The sequence below is a fragment of the Xiphophorus couchianus genome, chromosome 22 (genome assembly GCF_001444195.1).
Source record: "Xiphophorus couchianus chromosome 22, X_couchianus-1.0, whole genome shotgun sequence".
Lineage (NCBI taxonomy): Eukaryota > Metazoa > Chordata > Actinopteri > Cyprinodontiformes > Poeciliidae > Xiphophorus > Xiphophorus couchianus.
In genome coordinates, this window is record NC_040249.1 from 6,776,740 (window position 1) to 6,794,764 (window position 18,025).

Consider the following 18,025-nt stretch of genomic DNA (forward strand, 5'->3'; position numbering starts at 1 on the left):
TAGTTCTTTATCTTTTAACCCACTTGGACAAACAGCAACCATCACAAAACGTTCTCTCACTGAAAACACAGCAGAAACTTTTAATCAAATCTACTCTTCTTCCTCACCCTTAAGTTGTAATGATGTAGATAAGTTGGTAAATGATTTTCAGTCTAAAGTTTCAGATATTATTGATTCCATTGCCCCAGTTAAAATGAAGGTTGTGTCTGATAAAAAGAAATCTCCATGGATGCACAAACAGTTAGATCTGCAAGACAACTCTGCCGTAGGGCAGAACGAAAATGGCGTAAAACTCAACTCCACGTTCATTGTGACATATATAAGGAAAGACTACGTAACTATCATTTAACACTAAAACATGCAAGAGAGGCTTTCTTTGCAGATGTCATAAACAAAAACATTAACAATGCTCGAGCTTTATTTGCAACAGTTGACAGAATCACAAACCCTTCTGTGACGTTACCGCCTGAATTCCAATGTATTGCCGCCTGCAACCAGTTTTCCAGCTTCTTTTCAGAGAAAATTCAAAAAATCAGAGGATTAATCTGTACATCCACTATAAAGTCAGTACCAATGCTGTGCCCAAACAAAACAAATACAGGAAAAATGACCCAATTTCAACTACTTAATTTTAAAACCTTAGAGGAAATTATAAGTCAACTAAGCTCCAGTTCCTGCTGTCTGGATGTTTTACCCACAAATTTCTTTAAGAAAGTCCTGCCTGTTGTTGCTGCTGATCTGATCTCATCGCTCTCATCAGGCGTTTTCCCCCAGGCTCTGAAAACAGCAGTAATCAAACCACTTATAAAAAAGAACAATCTGGACAAATCACTAATGCAGAATTACAGGCCGATCTCCAACCTCCCATTCATCAGCAAAGTTATTGAAAAAGCTGTGTGTAAACAATTAACTAGCTTCCTAACGATAACCAACCTCTTTGACTCCTTCCAGTCTGGTTTTTGTGCTCACCACAGCACAGAGACCGCCCTCGTAAAAGTGTTCAATGACATCTATATAAATACGGACTGTGGCAGAACCACAGTGCTGGTTCTGTTGGACCTCAGTGCAGCTTTTGACACTGTTGATCATGATATATTACTGAATCGACTGGAGAGTAGGGTCGGACTCTCCGGTCCAGTGCTTAACTGGTTTAAATCCTACATAAAGAACAGGGATTTCTTTGTTTCAATTGAAAACTTTTCATCAAAGAGGTCAAAGGTCACATGTGGGGTACCCCAAGGTTCAATCCTAGGACCCCTTTTATTCAATATTTATATGCTCCCACTAGCTCAGGTTATAACAGGAAATAATATTAGCTACCATAACTATGCAGATGACACACAGCTCTACAGTACGATGTCACCAGGTGACTCAGAGCCCATCCAATCACTGAACAGATGCTTAGAACAGATAAATGTGTGGATGTGCCAAAACTTTCTCCAGTTGAACAGAAACAAAACTGAAGTTATTATTTTTGGACCTAAAGAGGAACGATCTAGAGTTATATATCTAGAGTTATAGATCTAGAGTTATGGATCTAGAGTCAATGCACAGCTTCAGTTATTACAACTGAAAACCAGCGATCAGGCCCGAAACCTGGGAGTAGTGATGGACTCTGACCTGAACCTCCAGAGCCACATAAAGACAGTTACAAAGTCGGCCTTCTATCACCTGAAGAACATTTCCAGGATTAAAGGACTAATGTCTCAGCCAGATCTAGAGAAACACATCCACGCGTTCATCTTCAGTCGTATTGATTATTGCAACAGCGTCTTCACAGGTCTGTCCAACAAATCAATCAAACAGCTGCAGCTGATCCAGAATGCTGCTGCTCGCGTTCTCACTAAAACCAGGAAGATAGAGCACATAACACCAGTTTTAAAGTCCTTACACTGGCTCCCTGTAGCTCAAAGAATAGACTTTAAAATACTGTTGTTAGTTTATAAATCACTGAACGGCTCAGCACCACAATACATTAAAGATCTGCTGTTGTTGTATCAACCTTCCAGACCTCTCAGGTCTTCCGGTTCTGGTCTGCTCTGCATCCCCAGAACCAGAACCAAACGAGGAGAAGCAGCTTTCAGCATCTATGCACCACTAATTTGGAACAAACTTCCAGAAAACTGTAAAACAGCTGAAACACTGACTTCTTTTAAATCTCAACTAAAAACCCAGCTGTTTAGAATTGTATTTGAAATGTAATCAATTACAAATTTATTGATGGAACTTGACTTAATGCTTTGTTTTGATTATTGATTCTATATTGCATTGTGTTTCTGTGTTTGTAATGATGTAAAGCACTTTGAAATGTCTTGCTGCTGAAATGTGCTATACAAATAAAATTTGATTGATTGATTGATTGATATATATATATATATATATATATATATATATATATATATATATATATATATATATATATATATATATATATATATATATATATATATATATATATATATATATATATATATATATTAGTCTTTGATTTCTGTTTAGAATAGACATTCAGCCACAGTGGAGCTGCTGAATGTCAGGAAATTGCAAATATGAACTGATTATGTATGCAAGTGAATGTATATTAAACTCCCTTGGCAAGATAATTATGAGAGACATGGATGCCTATGAATACAAATTACTGCAGCAGTGTTTCTTGGGAATTACCAGCATAACTAAGTAAATTGTTATCTTATGCTATGGAAGCTTGTTTTAATTAATGTTCCACTGAAATTCATGTCAAAATCACCACAAAATCAATTTATTAGAAAGATGCCACAAACTCGTGAGGTATTAAATGTTTCTCCAGTATAGGTCTAACCATGTTAATTTATCCTGACAAAGAATATTACTGAAAAAACTGTATTATTTCTCTGACAGTCATTTATTTCCCCGAGCCTTCTGTTTCTCGACTCACTGCCATTTAATACACCAAAAAGTCTCTTTCACAAAACAGTTCTGTTGCAAAGCTGTAAAAGGAAATCTTCTCAACAGTCTGTTTATAAATCCCACACCCTACATCTGTGCCAGCCATGTCACACACAGAAGTATGGTTGCATAAATGAAAGACGTCATTGCTGACCAGGAGGAGTGAAGTGTTAATCATTAGTACCAACATTGACCGTCTGTTGATCATCTACCACTCTAAAGATAAAGCGGGTAGGCGAGTTATGTCCTCAAAAAAAAACAGCAATATTTTTAACAACCCACACCAGATGCATTTGACCTTAGACTCATAAGGCACAATTTATCTCAGTTTTACTTAATTTTAAACGTCAATACAGAAATTATCTATGTCTAAAGTATAAGTTAGTCATCCCATTTTAGCCAGGAAATCCCCAATAATGGGAAAAGTTGATTTGTTGCTTCTTTGTTTTAATCACAATTGCCAGATCAGTCCACTTGGAAATCACGCAGAAATGGTAAGTGTTCAAGATCAGGCTTGAAGTATTTTGTAAAAGAGGTTGAAATAGCTTGGTTTTCCTCCTATACGTTTCTAAGATTTTTGTTTGACTCAGTCGGTCATGATTAGAATAGCTGTTTCCTTATGGCTCTACTGAAATGTTAATTGTACAGTTAATCATCACAACATACAGATGGCCAAACCATGTGGCGTGTGCACCCAATGTCTTCAATAATTCACATAAACGAGGTTAAATATATGCGGTAACGGCAGTAAAATCATTAATCTGAATAGTTTAACTGTTAAAAGATGGCAGTTAAAAACTCCATTCGAAGCTAAATAGCTTTTATGTGACCTGAGACATACTGAACTGAGTTTCACCTGGATTCAGCTCCTGACTCACTGACCTGGAGGCAAGCGAAGCTGATTTGGAGAATTTCCTACCAACGAGAGCCTTGGAGTGGGAACTCTAAAAATGTCACGAACTGAATGCCAGGGGTAGCTGCCAATATTGTTCCCGATGATAGTTTTTTGCGGGAAAGTTTACTTTGAATTGACCTAGAAAACCTTCAGTGTTAAATCAATTGTCACACCCTGGCTGAATCCGGGAAGGATCCACTGCTGTGTCCATGAGGCGGAAATGGTTGAATGATTGGCAATACTAAAGTCCAATACCAGGAGTAAATTTAACCATGTCGCTCCAAAATACCATTAAATTCTTCCTACTGTTGTTGCGCAACACCCCCCCCCCTCCTTTCTGTCTCTACTCTCTCACTCTCGTACTTCCTCTTCTGAGAGGGGAGATGTGCTACCAGCTCTCCGTCTAACGGGTCCGTTGAGTTTCCTAAATCTGCTGGGATTTACCCTGTCCAGAACTGAAGTAAACTCTGTTTAAGCTGGTTTCGAGAAACGATTCGCCTGGTTATCTGACGGCCTACATCCAGGTGTCCCACCCTTCTTCCCCCTGTGAATTAGCCAGACTGAGCAGCCTACAGCCAACTAGTTTCACAGAGCACACCTGTTAACGGTCGCTCGTTCTCTATTTTGCAACTTGCATTTGTTATTGAACCAGGTAGGTTTTAGTGACTCGGTCGAGTCCCAAGGATGATGTTTTAAATATGGGCTACCAGCAACCTAAAAACATTTTCCACTTTTTCCTCTCCAGAATCAAACATCACAGCTATTTTACAACCATCAAAGAACTTTAAGGTGACTCATTAACTGAATGTCCACAACATCTTTAGATTTTCTTTATGCTAAATATTTTATTAGTAAGGCATTTTTGCAAGGGTCAGTACAGCTTAATTCAGTAGCAGAAATAATCAAATAAGTAAAATCAATCATCTAGTCTATCTTTCCCTACTGCTGACACTGAGAACTAAAAAAGGGAACCTTTGAGAGAGACGGACGGAGTTTGGCGCCTCGAACCCCAGACCTGGCACGACGATGAAGAAGGTGCGGCAGCAGGAGGAGGAAGTTGATCGACGAAGGCAGGGATCTCTGTAGGTCCGATGAACTTCTTCTCCGCATGGATGGTGAGGTCACACAGGACTTGGTGCTGGCAGGAAAAAAGGCACCAGATCTTCTTCCTTGTCTTTGTCTTTATCTTTGTCTTTGGGGTCAGAACCCAGCCAATGAGAGAAGTGCGATTCGAAGCCACAGATTGTGGGCCAGACGGGTTGGTCTCCATGTGCAGGACAGTCTCCGGCTCCGTGGCCCCGGCTCTTCTTCAGCTGCAGAGTTCTTTGTCCATCTCGATCTTGGCTCGAAGCTGCCCGGAGGATCCAACGAACGGTTCCTCTTTTGCACCCACCTTATATAGGGTTTATCTGTCTGCTTAGACAGATGATCTCATATCCGTCACTGTCTTAAGAGACATCATGTCATGATGTCTGTGCCAATGTCTCAGGGCTGCTCAACCTCCTGTTTCCATATAAGGTGCTGATCATCTCTGCTCTCCTGTTAGTTCCCCTTTTTCCCTTCCTGTCACCTTTCACCCACCATCTACCTCCAACATATCAGCGATGTTTAATTGCAGTTTTATAACCTTTTACACCACTTCAAGTTCAATGTCAAAATCACATTTATATCACATTTATTTTCTTTAGCTTCTCTGATTTAGCATTCATTTATAATTTTATAACCATAACTTATATCACATTTATTTTCTTCAGCTTCTCTGATCTATCATTCATTTATGATTTTATAACCATAACTTATTAGTTACTCTTATTATGATCTTAATGTGAGTTATTACAGATGTTTTTCTGAAAAGAAACCAAGAATAATCTATTATTCTAATTATTTGATACCAAAGTTACATTTGCTTGTTTTTCTTATAAGTGTTCTCACAAATATAAGTGTAAGTATTATTACAAGTAAATCAATATTAATATAAGTATTTTACTTTGAATCTTATCAAATTACTCAAAATGTTTAGATTTAATTTTTTAAAACTTTCATGCTTTAAAATAGTCTCAGCTATTTTTATAAATCTGCAGGCTGGAAACTTCCTCTTTTTCCAGGAAACCTGCTTTTCTTGTTTCATGAATCTCTCTGACTGACTATGATTTCTTATGATTAGATAGAAAAAAGTAGAATTAAAGCAAAGTTTGCATGAGACAAAAACAACACACACAACCAGATTTATTTTATTGACACTTAAGTCTACTGTTGGGCCTTGATATCACTTGAGTGATTCATTTTAAAGATAACTTTATTTATTATTACTGTTAAACTAACTTTATTGACACTTAAGTCTACTGCTGGGCCTTGATGTCACTTGAGTGATTCATTTTAAAGATAACTTTATTTATTATTACTGTTAAACTAAAATCTCCAGCATGGGGAAGTGGGATGAGCTCGGATTTTCTTGACACTACTTTATCATAAAAAACCTCTTACTGTGCAGGAAGAGCATCACCTTCCAAGGCAGAACAGCAACTAAATCTCACTGACTCACCTAAGAGTATCCTTAAAATAAAATTAGTGGACAGACACGACTGAGGAGACAAGCAGAGTTTTGTGAAGAAGAGAACAAAGAGTTCGCCTGAACTTTCAAGTAAGGATACGTGTTTTATGCACACCTGGAAAAAAAATCAATTCAACCTTGCAATCTGCTGCCATTCTGAAGAAGAGAAACTTTCTCTTACTCTACATTACAGAGAAGGGTGAAGTTCAGAAGGGTTGTCTTCTGGGACCCAAAAAAATTACAATATTGTTTCTTTGTTGAATCGTTTCTGTGCTGCAGAGGTATTTTCCTTAAAGTGAAGGTTTTTTTTATTCTCCAACAGGTGTCCAATCTCTACCTGTATGATAGTGTTTTGATGCTGGCAACCGCCTTCTATAGGAAACTGGAGGATAGGAAGTGGCACAGTATGGCCAGTCTAAACTGCATGAGGAAGTCCACAAAACCGTGGAATGGAGGATGGTCTATGCTGGACACCATTCAAAAGGTAAGAGACGTTTTTTTTTCTTTTTAATCCTTGGTAACAAGCAGTGTTGTCTTTGTAATTTCATCAAATAGTAAAGCCTTTGATACTATATGACCCTTTGACTTTAATTGAACGTTCTAAAGATGTTATTTTCTGACTTTTTTTTTGGCTTTACGTCATGCTGTAATAAACAAAAATATCAAAGCATCAACAGCATTCCTTGAGTGTTTCTTAAAGTCTTTTATGCATACTCAGGTCTACTGGTAGTCAACTCTGCATCCCCAGATCCAAACATGGAGAAGCATCATTCAGTTTTTATACTAGTCTAATTTATCACAAATTTAAAGAAAACTGCAAAATATTCGGAAACAAATCAAGGATAAAACCTTGCTTACTTAGACTTGGCAAAGATTAATAATGCCTGAAACATTAATTCTAGTCTTCATTCAATATTTGATGACAGTATTTGAATAGATGTTATGTTTGTTCACTGTTTGCTGTTCCTAATATAACTGATTAGCCTGTTATGTGTTTAACATGCAAAGCACTTTAAACTGCCTTGTTCCTGAAATGAGATGTGCAAATAAAGCTGACTTAAAAAAAACAATATTGTAGATATAAATTGTTCATAAAAGCTATACATATCTGATTAAAAATACAGGATTATTTTATCATATATTAAGTAATCCTATATTTAATATAAGATTACTGTATATTAAACATAATATAATCCTATATGTACTGTATATTTTCTAAATACAGTAGAAAGTATGTATTTATACAATCAAACAAATTATTTTAACAGATGAAGCACAATGCTGCTCATGGAAATTCCATGACATACAGTATATATATATATGGTTTTTTTATTATTATTATTGAAACCCCAGAGGAAGCTGATTATTAAATGCAAACTCTATCCCTGGTTTCAGGATGGATTTATGGCAGTTTCCAGGCTTTGATCTTGTTATATTTATGTGGCCTTCTCAGTTCTTTCAATGCAAAAAAAAAAAAAGCCCCCAATATTGGAGAAGCCTTTGATCTCATCCACCTCAATCTAACAATGTATTTTTATTATTGTTGCACAGAGTGGTGGTTTAATTTTAGATGTGACATAAGATGGCTCAATGAGGTCCAAAGAAATAAGGCAGGGAACATAGTGTTACCTTGTTACCACATGCAACCTTAAAATGATTGTTTTTCTGTAGCACAATGATTTTATTCAAAAAAATTCAACGCGGCATATCTCACCCTATTGAAAAATCCAAGTAAAGCAAAATTCTAAATATGCGGCCTCATGTTATCTAAATCAGTAAACAAATTTTTAAGTGTCATATATAAGATTTTCTTGAACTTATACACAGCAAATAATGTCGTTTTTACATATAAAACAGCTTATTATTATTATTATTATTATTTTTGTTGCAACAGGGACGGATCAGCGGCCTGACCGGATTTATGGACTTCCGTGCTGAAGGCTCCAATTCCCACGTACAGTTTGAGATTCTTGGGACTAGCTACAGTGAGACATTTGCGAAAGATGTGAAACGGGTCAGTCTGTTTTCTCTCTTATATAGTTTGCGACATATTTTCCTTGTGGCAAGCTATCAACTTGAATGTCAGAAATAACTTTCATGCAATTTGTTTCAAAGAAAAGCCACAGCTTTTAGTTCAATATAGAAAAGTGTCTGTGCCATGTCCCGGTTGTATAGTCTGTGCAATATGCTGAAGACAGGTCAATTAGAGCTTTCTTATGAAAGTCCATTCAGGAGGCTTTTAGTGGGTAGATTCAATTTTGTGCTGACTTACATAGCTGTCCAAGGTGCTGAGAGAACTTCTGATGAAAATGGCCTGTATGTCTCAATACAACTACCCAACTAGCCATTTGTTATTAAACTCATTCTCCATGCAAATATACTTTAGATTAGGCACATGGTCATTAGACCAGCTGTCCTGTAGGTTTTATTTTTTCTACTCAAACTTTTTTTTACCTATTTTGTTGGACTTAAAAGATCTTTAGAAATTTGGTCAAGCAGTGGAAACATACAAGGATAGTGGAACAGCATTAGAATTGCATATGCATGTGTTTTTTTTATATATATATTCCTCTATGAATTAACCCTACCATTCACACACAGAATAATTGTGTCTGGATCATCTAGTGCTCACTGTGCTTAATATTAATGTGATAAGTGTCAGAAACCCTGTTTTCGACCTCTTTAGCTTCACAAAGTTGCTAGAATATTAGATTTACCACACAACGTTTTCATTAATCAAAAGTAAAAAAATATGAAACACACAACTTGTAAACTTCCTCATTTTAAATCTCAAGTCACTGAAGCTACGTTCAATAGTTTAAATACAAGCTACTGTAGCTATAGGCTATTGTTGACTTGTTACAGTGAAATATGAGTGCCATGTGGCTAAACAGAGATTGAGAGCGTTATTTATGCACTCTGTTGTCAACTGTAATTTGTCGTTTTTTTGTCCTGATTCAGTCAGGGCCTTCTCCCAGAATGAAGAAGAATCAGGTTTCTTGGCAATCTATGTAGAGCAGGACTGACCAGGAGCATTAATGAAGATTTAATCACCACTCAGCCTGACTGAGTCATTCAAACCAATTCATCATAACATGGCCATTATCATTAGCAAGAAGGAAGATACACACTTACATTAAAAAACGAAGACATATCCATGTTAGTCATCCGAAGAGCACATTGAAAACCATAGAGGCCCACTTATGAATGTACCATTAATACACATGGGAAGTCCAAACAGGAGCAACAGGAAACATGCCAACATTTGGGTGCATGTCTCTGGAGATCATTAGCAGCAGGTGTAATGGAAGTGCTGTCAGTGCTGTTGTTCATTACCAGGTATGTTTGTGTACCTGCACTACTGGGAAGAACCCCTATACTAGAAAACAGACAGAAATGTATGGAGTCTGTTGTGGAAAAAAACTATTTTACCAAGCACTGTCAAGTGAAATCACTCAATCAGGTTTATTCCTATATTGTGCACAATACAGAGAGCTTGTAGGATAATCAATAATGAAGCAGGTCTGGGTGAAAAGCTCTGACAGGCCGAGACAACACATGAGTATTATACCAAGGATAAGGAATTCAAAACAAGGGGCGAGACAGTCTGATTCTGATGCAGCTGTAGAGAACAACTCCTAGCCTTGTACATGTAACCCAAATAGTTCTTTTGGTGAGAGTTCACAGGCATTTTATATAACATGATCAGCAGATGTTAACTTGTAGTAATTTTCCACCACAAGTTGCTGTACATATGCACCGCACCGTTTACTCCAAAACAATAACTTATGTCAAGAAAATCCGAGCTCATCCCACTTCCCCATGCTGGAGATTTTAGTTTAACAGTAATAATAAATAAAGTTATCTTTAAAATGAATCACTCAAGTGATATCAAGGCCCAACAGTAGACTTAAGTGTCAATAAAATAAATCTGGTTGTGTGTGTTGTTTTTGTCTCATGCAAACTTTGCTTTAATTCTACTTTTTTCTATCTAATCATAAAAAATCATAGTCAGTCAGAGAGATTCATTAAACAGGAAAAGCAGGTTTCCTGGAAAAAGAGGAAGTTTCCAGCCTGCAGATTTATAAAAATAGTTGAGACTATTTTAAAGCATGAAAGTTTTAAAAAATTAAATCTAAACATTTTGAGTAATTTGATAAGATTCAAAGTAAAATACTTATATTAATATTGATTTACTTGTAATAATACTTACACTTATATTTGTGAGAACTACAAGAAAAACAAGTAACTGTAACTTTAGTAGTAAATAATTAGAATAATAGATTATTCTTGGTTTCTTTTCAGAAAAACATCTGTAATAACTTTGTAGAGTTCTTTGTCCATCTCGATCTTGGCTCGAAGCTGCCCGGAGGATCCAACGAAAGGTTCCTCTTTTGCACCCACCTTATATAGGGTTCATCTGTCTGCTTAGACAGATGATCTCATATCCGTCACTGTCTTAAGAGACATCATGTCATGATGTCTGTGCCAATGTCTCAGGGCTGCCCAACCTCCTGTTTCCATATAAGGTGCTGATCATCTCTGCTCTCCTGTTAGTTCCCCTTTTTCCCTTCCTGTCACCTTTCACCTACCATCTACCTCCAACATATCAGTGATGTTTAATTGCAGTTTTACAACCTTTTACACCATTTCAAGTTTAATGTCAAAATCACATTTATATCACATTTATTTTCTTTAGCTTCTCTGATTTAGCATTCATTTATAATTTTATAACCATAACTTATATCACATTTATTTTCTTCAGCTTCTCTGATCTATCATTCATTTATGATTTTATAACCATAACTTATTAGTTACTCTTATTATGATCTTAATGTGAGTTATTACAGATGTTTTTCTGAAAAGAAACCAAGAATAATCTATTATTCTAATTATTTACTACTAAAGTTACAGTTACTTGTTTTTCTTGTAGTTCTCACAAATATAAGTGTAAGTATTATTACAAGTAAATCAATATTAATATAAGTATTTTACTTTGAATCTTATCAAATTACTCAAAATGTTTAGATTTAATTTTTTAAAACTTTCATGCTTTAAAATAGTCTCAACTATTTTTATAAATCTGCAGGCTGGAAACTTCCTCTTTTTCCAGGAAACCTGCTTTTCCTGTTTAATGAATCTCTCTGACTGACTATGATTTTTTATGATTAGATAGAAAAAAGTAGAATTAAAGCAAAGTTTGCATGAGACAAAAACAACACACACAACTAGATTTATTTTATTGACACTTAAGTCTACTGTTGGGCCTTGATATCACTTGAGTGATTCATTTTAAAGATAACTTTATTCATTATTACTGTTAAACTAACTTCATTGACACTTAAGTCTACTGTTGGGCCTTGATGTCACTTGAGTGATTCATTTTAAAGATAACTTTATTTATTATTACTGTTAAACTAAAATCTCCAGCATGGGGAAGTGGGATGAGCTCGGATTTTGTTGACACCCCCTCCACGAGGTCAGACCTTTCACATGCTGGGAGTCCATCACCCTCCTGCAGTTCGCCGTCCTCATCCCCTAGAAAGAGAAGAAGTTCGTCTGGGATGTGAAGATGCAGATTCTTCATCCTCAGTTTTCACAGAGGGCTCGGTGTAGTCATCAAAACTCCACTTCTCTTGACACCCCCTCTTTGGAGTTTTGATTTCCCCCATGAGGTGATGAATGTCGAAGAAAACTTGGATCGCTCTGATTCTTCTACAGGAACCTTCGCTGGATGAACTGTCGGTTCTTCAGGATGTGGAATGGTTCTTTAGGGAAGATGGGCTGAGACAGAAGGCCTCAAAAAAAAAACTTTTCTGGCTGTTCAGCAGAGCAAAGCAAAAAGCATAAGCATCATGACGCTTTATCCGTAATCATGATCCTTTTCCATTTTAATCCATCAGGTTGTGACAGGAGTTCTTCTTTAGCATAGTCCAATTTCTTCACGGCCCTCCCAGTCCAAAGCCTTGAAGTTGTTCTTTGAACGGCAACCTTCCTGTAATAGTGGCCAGTCTAATATAGGATGGCATGGTGCTTGATTCTCTGGCCATCTTCTTGTAATGTTCTGGTTCGCTGTAGCTAAGAACTGGCTTGAGCACTGCTTCCTCATGGACCCCTTTCTTCATCAGTAGTACTGTGTTGAAGTTCAGTACTTACTTTACAAAATCTTGGGCGTTGAATCTCAGCTTGATCACCGTAGTTGCAGGCCGATCTTGAGCTTTAATCCAAACTCTCTGCCCTGTTTTCAGTGACACTTCAAGCTGCAACTTCCCTTTTCCTTCTCTAAGCAAAAAGGAGAAGTGTCTTCGCCTCCCTGCTTTCTGTGACGTGAACGGAGTTCCTCTGCAGGGGAAGACCTGCTCTTCTAGCAGTTGTCACTGTGTCCATCAGCACCAAGAGGTACTTCTCACCTCTCTTTTCTGTTATCCCCATTGGCTCTGCTACATCCATGCAGACTGAACCCCATGGGACTGTGCTCTTGATGAACAAACCTTCCATCCGCTGCCCTCGGCGACCTGCGTTGTATTGACCACACACTTCACAGTCCCTCAGCACGCGTTGGACTTGTTTCACTGGGATCCAAAGATCTTGCTCCTCCAGCTCCTTACGGGTAGGTCGCACGCCTGCATGTCCAAGGGCCTCATGCACGCTCCGCACGACCTCGACCACGTACTCTTCTGGGACCTCCCGTCATTTTAAAGATAACTTTATTTATTATTACTGTTAAACTAACTTTATTGACACTTAAGTCTACTGCTGGGCCTTGATGTCACTTGAGTGATTCATTTTAAAGATAACTTTATTTATTATTACTGTTAAACTAAAATCTCCAGCATGGGGAAGTGGGATGAGCTCGGATTTTCTTGACACCCCCTCCACGAGGTCAGACCTTTCACATGCTGGGAGTCCATCACCCTCCTGCAGTTCGCCGTCCTCATCCCCTAGAAAGAGAAGAAGTTCGTCTGGGATGTGAAGATGCAGATTCTTCATCCTCAGTTTTCACAGAGGGCTCGGTGTAGTCATCAAAACTCCACTTCTCTTGACACTTAAAAGGAAATATAACTGCAGGATATTCTTTGCAGGTTGAATCAAAGTTGTTGTTTATTTGAAACTGTGATTCCACAGTGTGCTGCCCCTGCCAAGCCCTCACTGCATTTATCATTTCGTCCCCCTCTTAGTTTTATGTTTTCTAACGTCCAGACCTCCCCCTCTTTCACCTCTCTTCTGTGGATGTTTCCTCTAGTCTCTCTTAACCTTTTACTCTCATTTTTCAGACCTGCTTTCCTCCCTCTCCATCATCATTTATCTGCATTCAGTCCATTTTCTTCCTGGCCTGATGGCTCTTAGATGAGGCGTCTTTCTGGTTAGAAACTGTAATGAAGACTGAAATACTATTTCCAGAATGGCTACTGTGAGATTTCTGCACCATCCACTGCTGATGCAGAGTGATCGATACCGTTGTTGTTGTTTTGGTTTCCCGGTTTGGTCTTATTGACGTGTCAGCTCGTCTCTAAGCAGATATTCCTAATGACTTCCAGCTTACATTGAGCTCCCATGGAGAAAAGTCGGCTTATTTGAATGCAATTGCTCCTACAAGCATCTGGCATGCATAGTGCTGTAGATCATTTCTCAAATATTTTTTCAATGGGACTGTCGTTAATCAAAATCATATTTTTAACACTTAAATCTCATACTCAGATGTTTTTCAAATGAAATCTAGATGCATTTAAATCTTTGCACAGAAAAAATAAATCGAATCCAGGAGTCCCCGACCCAGTCAGTGTGGTCTCTTTCTGTCTCTCTCTCTCTTTCTCTGTGATGTTTGGGGAACTTGGATAAGCTGAAGTCAATGAAATGTTTGGTAATCATCATTTCCCAATGAATCTTTTCCAACCTGCCATTACAATTTCTTCTGTAGTGGCATTACCTCAGATCTGAAGGAGTCTTTGAAAATACGTTGTTGCTGTATACTAGTCTGATGAAGAGGATGCTGCAGCGTTGTCGCAACTTTCTTGATTTTCTGAGGAATCCTTCTCTGCACAATAATCTCCAAAGGTTCCTGAGCAGTTTCTAGAACCTAACAAGTCTTTATTAAAGCCTGGTTATGTTCCTCCTCTAGAAATACAATCCCTTCTGTCTCGTTTTGTAAATAGTTTCACTGTTGCACCTTCAGTCCAGTCTGTTGCCCAAATGAACATAGAAGTATTTGTACTCCTCCAACACCTCCACTTTGTCCCCCACAATAGAAAAAGAGTTTGACCCCCGCCCTGTTTCTCTTGAAATCCCAGATCATCTCTTTTGTTCACACACAAGACGACAACTCCAACATTATGACACGAAGTGGTCCACCAGCTCTCAGTTCTCAACGTGTTGTCCATCTTTTATACACCCAACAACTGCAGAGTCATCTGAGTATTTCTGCAGATGACAGGACTCTCACTTGTGCTGGAAGTGGGAGGTGAACAGAGTGAAAGGAATGGTGAGAGTACAGTCCCCTGTGGTGCTCCTGTGCTGCTGACCGCCTGACTAGACACACAAGTCTTTACATTTATAAACTGTGTTGTCAGGTAGTCAGAGACACAGGTGATTATTGAGGCCTCCAAATGTGTCTTATGAAAATTCTGACAAAAGACAATCAGCTGAATTTTGTTACATTTAAAATTTTAATCGTTCTTTCAACAACAGTTGGTTGGCTGTGGAAAATCTAACATTTAAAGGCAAAATTTTAAAGGTGAGTCAGGGATTTATTTTTTTTAAATCTAGATCTCTAACATGCAGTAACTTTGTTTTTTACAACTCTAGATGTTTCACCATTGAGTTTACCTCTTACAGCTATACTTAAAAGACAAAGTATGACTTTTACTTCTGAATTTGACATAACTCACTCAAAAACATAGCATTTTCTTCCAAAGCACAGTTGAATTTTAGCTCAGTTGTCAATAAGTCAATAAAAACGTTCTACTTTTAATGCCTTAAAACTCAACAACCCAGCTGATCTAGCCAAATCCGTCTTCCCAAAATAAGCATATTTAGATTCATTCGGCACCTCTAAGAGCCAACTAACACTTAATACACTGAAGATGAATCAAGTGTAGGAGCCCATGTTTATTAGTCACAAGGTTAGATCAGAATTTTCTTATTGGCCATCATCACCCTTCAAGACGCTGCTGCTGATCTTGATGATAATGGATGCAGGGTTTCCCATGAGCTTTAATGTGCAACACCGCATGCAGCATGTAAATGATGCAGTGGTTTAAAGCCGCCACATTCGTGCCGCTGCTCAAACTAATTCCTCACTGACTCATCAAGAACAACTGACATTAAATATTCTCTAAAGGGCACTTCTCTCTTGCCAACAATAGATCTGCAGGGGGCTGATGGGAGTGTTGATCCAACAATTAATTTGCAAAGTGCCGAGAAGTATGGCTTTTATAAACGCACATTCTGGCTCCGTAGTGTTTTTAAAATGCCCCTTGGCTGCGTGGAATCTCTCCCACAGGTGCACAAAACCTAAAAACAAGTAAGTGCTTTTTTATTTAATGGCTCATTTTCATCTTACTAAAAGTTTTCGTACAATTCCAATTATTTGCTACATTCATAATAAATAAATACTCACCTGCAAAGTGAAACATAATTTTTTCCAAATTAGTCTATTTTAATAGTGCCCAACGTCTCCTTAGACTCAAATCCCTCGATCAATTATGAAGAATAATCTCAGTTTTAAAAAATTACTGTGAGCTCCTTAAAACGCATCTTGTGAGTGAAGAATATTGGAGTGGTAGAGTCGTATTGCAATGGATAATCACAGCATTAGCAATAGCATTTTCAGATGGCAACTCATTCAGATCTCTAAAAAAAAATGTGTTAATGTAAGCAATTCTCCTTTACAGTTATATCGGCCATAACTCTAAACTGTCTGAGTTTGTAAAAAAAAAAAGATTAAAATGACACTGGATAAACTAATATTTTCAGGCCACTAGTTAAATAAAAGATCATTTACCATCAAAAGGTAAAAAGATTAAGCCTTCTTACAGTTAAACTGAGGAAAATACCTCTGTGCCTCTACTCTCACCAATATATGCTCTTTCATGTGCTCCTCGTCAAAAATAATAAAAAAGTATATCCCTGTAACTGTGTATTTTAAATGTACATCATTTGATGTACCTGCTCTTTGTTGTTTCCTCTTCACTGGATCAATTTCCTGTGAATGTGACAGACTGAAAGCAGAAATAGGAGTTTGCTCATACAATAATTTGCATATATGTAATTCAGTCAGCATTCTTAATGCAGAAACAATATGAAAAAACAACAACAACATTGTTGCATCCTTCAGCCAATTTATTTAGGTTTCAGTTCAAACCTGATGAATTTAGATATCTAACACCACCAGTAATTTGTGGACTAAAACACATACAGTTACGTGCTTAAAGCTGCCATTGGTCATTATCTTGTGTAAACTAATGCGAACAAACTACCCAGCCAGTCATGCAAGCAATTATAATTACTGCTTATATTTTCAGTTATACTCATAATATTGATTATTTCATAATGAAAATCAGATGGATCTTTTCATGCCTAAATTCTCATTTTCTGCTGCTATGGATAATTTAAACAGAAATGTCAAACTTCTGTATGTCATGTTTGGTCCTTGTGATGTTTGCTCACTGTTTTCTAATAAAACTTGTGAGGCTTTTACAGAACAGCTGGATTTATACTGTATATTGAACATGCAGTATTGCACACCCTCATTTTCTTCATTACACAAACTGAAGCAGTGAATTTTATTTAGGCATATAATATTAAATGTAGAAGTCCACATGTACATCTTTCCACATTTTTATTTTATTTTCCTACAAGTTCACACTAATACATCACTTTTTGTTTGTAATTTCACCTCAAATTTCAAATATATCTAAAGCCTAAAAGATTTGATTGTAGAATTTTGCAAACCACTGTACATCATTTCTCAAATTAGGCAGACGTCCAGTTCCTCTTTGAAGTAGAATTTTCCTCAGAACATGTTCACAGTATTAGCCTAATAAATACTAATGGCCATACATTTCCTGTGTAATTGCAGGTGATGTGACTTTGCTATATTTATTGTTTGTGACCTTCCCAGTGGCGCACTGGTGAGCAAAGCTCTGTGAAGTAGAAGTGTTCCTCTTTAGTGTTCTCCAGTTTACAGAGCAAGGATTGCTCAGTGTTTTTCATAGAGGACAAAGCTGCTCATGGAGAAAATAGCCCCCTGTGAGGCAACCAGTGCACACTGACATTTTGCCTCAGTGCACACTTTGAAACACAAACACACAGCACAGTCATATAGACAGATGGGCAGAATTATTATGAGCACTTGTAGAAAAAAACAAAACAAAACCAAAAAAAGAGATCTGAAATCTGAAGCATGGCAAAGTTCCTGACCACCAGGAGAAAAGTTCCATTACCAAAATATTCAGAAACAGGACAAAACATGAACCTTGTAACACCACATTGATTGAGGCAGAGGAAGTCCTGGGAATCTGAAAGGACTCCAGCTTGCATCACTTATGTCTAAGTGACCCCATAACACAGGGCACCGTCAGATGTCATGTTTGTTCGGTCTTTGCTTAAGTAGTGTGCAGTTTGCCACCTTTCAAAGAACCAACAGCTTCTGGGTG

The 18,025-nt window shown here is 37.5% G+C and overlaps 1 protein-coding gene across 3 annotated transcripts in view; it reads left to right on the top strand.

The window, feature by feature from the left end:
* Window positions 1-18,025, top strand: part of grid1a (glutamate receptor, ionotropic, delta 1a) — a 336,282-nt gene that overhangs the window by 292,360 nt on the left and 25,897 nt on the right. For all 3 annotated transcript variants that reach the window (XM_028007823.1, XM_028007822.1, XM_028007824.1), the window contains 2 exons: window positions 6,694-6,855; window positions 8,266-8,385. In XM_028007823.1, coding sequence (XP_027863624.1) covers window positions 6,694-6,855; window positions 8,266-8,385 — 282 coding nt within the window. The remainder of the gene's footprint in view (window positions 1-6,693; window positions 6,856-8,265; window positions 8,386-18,025) is intronic.